The 4,657-nt window shown below is 40.1% G+C and overlaps 1 protein-coding gene across 1 annotated transcript in view; it reads right to left on the reverse strand.

Annotated features, from left to right (window-relative positions):
• The window catches only part of METTL14 (methyltransferase like 14), a 22,438-nt gene that overhangs the window by 17,000 nt on the left and 781 nt on the right, over positions 1-4,657 (reverse strand). Inside the window, exons 2-3 of the mRNA XM_009887902.1 lie at positions 4,341-4,429; positions 3,553-3,640 (exon numbers count right to left, since the gene is read on the reverse strand). Of these exons, the coding sequence (XP_009886204.1) occupies positions 3,553-3,640; positions 4,341-4,429 (177 nt within the window). The remainder of the gene's footprint in view (positions 1-3,552; positions 3,641-4,340; positions 4,430-4,657) is intronic.

Genomic DNA, 4,657 nt, shown 5'->3' on the forward strand with positions numbered 1-4,657 from the left:
ATTTAGGTGAAGAACTTGCAGAAATACAGTCTTTTTTTGTAGTTTGTTCAATCAGAAACAGTAACAGTGTTTACAGGGAAAAGGAATGAACAGCAGACAAGCAGCAGCAAGCTCTATTCAGGGGAAAAAAACCTGAAAGCTTGAGTTTTACTAAAAACTGCTTATGCCATCATAAGCTTACACCTGTTTCCCTTCTTCCGTTTTCCTCTAAATCTTCGCCTTCTGATAATAAGCACTTGTTAGATACCTACTTCTGAGTCATCCCAGTTTTCTTTATGCCTACGTAAGTGACTTCAAAAAAAAAAAAAAAAGGAAAGTCTTGTGTCCACAAACAAAAATCCCACATCAACAGCTTTCAAAAGAGAAAGGACAGAATGAGATTCACAACAATACAAGATACTAAGTTCTTGTACATTAATCATCCTTGTTTCCCAAATCTGGTATATTGTCACTGAGCTGGGGAAAGAACTACCCACAATATACAAGCATATAATTTTTTTCAAGTGACAAGAGATACATTAAGCAAATATGATGATTTAATCAAGTTAAGACTTTTTCAGCCTCCAGAACAGTGGCATGGAAGCATTCCAAGGTTGCAGGCCACTGCTTGTAGAAACAAAATAAATCAGGACTGTATCAAATTAGGCTGGCAGACAGCAAATTTGAACCACAGGTATTTTTTGTACTTCATACAATGTTAAATGTTAAAACTCCAGAACTTTTTGCCACAAACCACCGTTGATACCAGACATTTATACAGGTTCAAACAATTGAGTTCCCCCTGGGGAAGGGGAGAGGTGGAGCAGCAATCACCCCTCTCAGAAGGCACTGAAAAGCCAGGGAATGGCAGCAGATAGTCTAGTCCCATTATCTGTCACTTCCAAATACAGACCAGGGAGCTCAACCAACCCTAGTACCAAGTGTTACAGTTCCACAAAAACAAGAGTATTGTAGAAGTTCTTTAGAACCAGAATTCAATGTTCTGACCTTAAAATAGCCATTATTCGTTTTTGCCAATAATGCATCTCTTCCCTTATCTCCCACCTCTATGGTTTGCAATGCAGAGTCAGGCTCCAAGACAGAAGTCAAACTGCCAGCAGGAAGCTTAACAGCCTTGCTGCCCTTTATTTTCGTAACAGCCTGATGCTTATTAAGAACCATCACTATAAATTTATACTTATTCTAAAAAAAAACCCCACACAAACAAGAAAAACCCGAAAACCAAACCCCCAAAATAATAAACAACATTGCCTTTTTTTGCATCAGATGTTCCTAAATGGCTCAGAGACTAACATACTTCATATTTCATCTCAAAAAATGCTCTCCCGCTTCCCCCATATAATGAAAAAGTCGATGTCACTGTTCAGCCTACTCTCAAAACATCAGCGTAAGGCATTTAGGTGTCATTAGCTCACTTCACTTCCAATTTGGAACACTAGAAACTCACAGAAATCCTCTAAAATACACAACTACATTTGTTTGAAGCTTTCATGCCCAGATCCACACACTCTGACTCTGTAGACCTCGCGCCATCACATTGCACTGCAGTAACGACAATGTTATATCTTCACAGTAACCCATCTTCACCAGCAATTACAGCTAGGTACTCAGGCTCTACCTAGAGCAGTTGAGATCTGAGGACACATTCATTTCTACCAAACCTGAAGTCAGGGCACAAAAATCTTAAACCACTTCAGGAGAATTAACTGACACCATCACGTAGAACCCAACACTGCAAGTCAGGGTTTTAGAGACATACAAGTCACTTTACATCAGAAATACTAACCTCTAATGTTCCTATCAAAACTGACAAACTAGCTATATTTGTCTGTAGCACTAATAGTTAAGTCTATTATTATTTTTGTCTACTATTGAACACAATCCAATAGGGTCTGATACCATAAGAATCCAAATTTTTGCATCAGTTCATATTACAAGACTCAATTTAAATAGGCTCAAAGTACTAATGACAAAGTTACATAAATACAGATGGGATTTTAGTAAGTTCTTCTCTCCTTGCCAATAGGGAATTAGCAATGTCTGCACAAAACAGCTGATGACTCCACTACAGATGTTCCACTTCAGGGCTTAAATCTCTTAAATGTATTCACCTGCTCGACTGAAGTTGGACCGAGCTACTGGTAAGTCTTCTCCACGTGAATGAAGAAAGTGTTAATAATAAGATTCATATGCTTTGCCAGTAGGAGTGACTTATACACATATATTTCACAGAAAAAAAAAAAATAATTGTTTAACCACATACTTGGTGAAGGAGTAAAATCAACTGATATGAACTGATCACCAAAGTGAACATAAAAACCCCACTGCACAAAGAATGCATGTACTCTGTAAATCTGTTCTTTGAGACGATGACTTAATTGGCTTGCTAAACAAGAGGTCCAGACTAACACTTCTCAAGTTAAAAAGAATGTCTGTCCGCTTACAGATAGACTTTAAAAATTAGTCATCAAAAAACATCCTGGCATACACAAACTTTTTGTTTTAGTAAGATAGAAGTAAAATAAGACATTATTACGGAAAGATTCATAAACCTGAACACAAATGTAACACTACCAAGGCCTCATGTTTCAGAAATTACTATTTTCCAAGAGAACAGCAGACACTGCATGATTTCATAAATGCACTGACCTTGATTTTACTTAACAACAGCAGCAAGGTTATTAGGACAAGGAAGAAAAAAAGAGAAGAAAGATATATGCTGCAACAAGATCACAAAGCAAATCAGAAAAACAGCTGGATCATAATTGTGCCTTTGTTTAACCTCCTTTCTCTACCACTCATCTTGGATAATGCTCTTGGATGAGCACTGAAAAATAAAGGGCATGAAAGTTTGATAACTACCTATTCTCCGGTGACCACGGAGGCATTTTGTTTTGTGGTTTTTTTAAACTGTACTTTTCCTGGATATTTTGGATACTTAAAGCATACCCCAAACCGAGCCTCTTACTTCCGTTCCCTTAGAATCCCTTATTTGTTCCATTCATCCACAGCTGCGTTCCTTTGAACTTAACAGGCACCATCAACCTCCCTGTATCTCATCCAATAGCCTGTGCCTCTTGCTAAACACAAGCTTTTCTTCTGACACAAAGAAATTCTGGTCAAGATTTTTCTTGTGTACCCAGGTGCACACACATTTTACCACTTCCTCCCACACAAGACAGCCAGCCATGACACACCGCCATTCCCTGTGGGCACTATCACCTAAGCCTACCTCCTTCTAGGAGCAGCACTAAATTAAGCCTCCAAATATTGTGAGCGTAGACTACAATGTGCCTACAGAGTGTAGGCTACACTGTGAGTGTAGACTGCAATGCGCCTAAGCCATGTCTGAAGAGAACCACTAAGTGTCTATGGCCCCTCTCTTAGATCTTTGCAGTAGAAGACATCAAGGGAGATGCCACTGAGGGAGACATATTTAAAGTATCTATACACATCGTATTTATTTTTATTTACAAAATAAGTGTGCGTGCGTAAGTCCCTCAGAGACACATGAACACCAGAGAAAAAGTAACTTTTTCCTTTCTTTATTACCTTATATTCTTCAATCTCTTCCTCATCAGCTTCTCCCTCATCTGGGTATTTGCGTTTTGCATTCGGTGCAGAAGTATCATACGCAGCCCTATAAACATGCCAAAAAAATCCTCACATAAAACAGCTTCTCCAGAGAACATTTCATCTCTCATAATTTCCCTCCACTACACGTTTCTGTTACAAGTTTGAAATTATTTTGAAAATTCGTATATGAGAAGTTGTTCCTCAGCATATTTGAGATCAGCACAACTTAAGCACAAGACTCCTGAAAACATATCTCGCTTCCTCATTTTTCTGTTCTAAAAGGTACAGGTTATTTTAACCAAACCAGTGCACCTACAAAGTTAAGCCTGCTCACGCAAGAAAATTACTGTTACATGTGAAAATTAATAAGCACTAGTTACTCTCTCCTAGACTTGTCTATTGCTCCATGAGAACTTTTAAACTAAGTTACCCTGCAACTGGTCTTAGCAAAAGTATGAAGGCTCCAGGACAATAACAATGGCATACTCTAAATTCACACCTCAGTTTTGTTCCACAGTAGCTTTTTAACATTGGAGGCAAATGTTAACATTTTGATTTCCAAGTTGCTATTAGAAGCGAATGACTAAACCCTACTCACCTTATTCAAAGTTCAGATTTGAGTAACTAAAGCATTTTCTTCCACCGATTTGTACGCTTTTTAAAAAAAAACAGTACGATCTGAGCGCAATCTCATCCTATTTCAAAGGTTTGTATTACTATTAACTCCCCCTCATTTCTAACAGAAGCTTTGCACTGACACTGACCGGCACGTTTCTCTGGTTTCGGCGATCTCCCGCTGGTCATCTTTGCTGTTCAGCACGGCGCCGATGCTGTCCGCGTTCTCAGCTCCTAACTGAACAACGGGCAAGGCAGGTTCAAGCCACAGCTGCCACTGATTCAAATCCCCTACACAGCTGCAATCAGTCAGCCCAACGGCCCCTCTCTGAACTCGACCCACCCTCCCACCAGCCAGGCCCAGCTGCAGGTGGGCTGGAGGCCCCCTCCCAACGACCACCGAGGCTGCGGGGCCAAACCGAGCGGCCCCCCCGGGCGCCGCCCCTCCCCCTGTCACCCACCCCGC

Source organism: Charadrius vociferus, unplaced genomic scaffold (genome assembly GCF_000708025.1).
Source record: "Charadrius vociferus isolate BGI_N301 unplaced genomic scaffold, ASM70802v2 scaffold806, whole genome shotgun sequence".
Classification (NCBI taxonomy): domain Eukaryota; kingdom Metazoa; phylum Chordata; class Aves; order Charadriiformes; family Charadriidae; genus Charadrius; species Charadrius vociferus.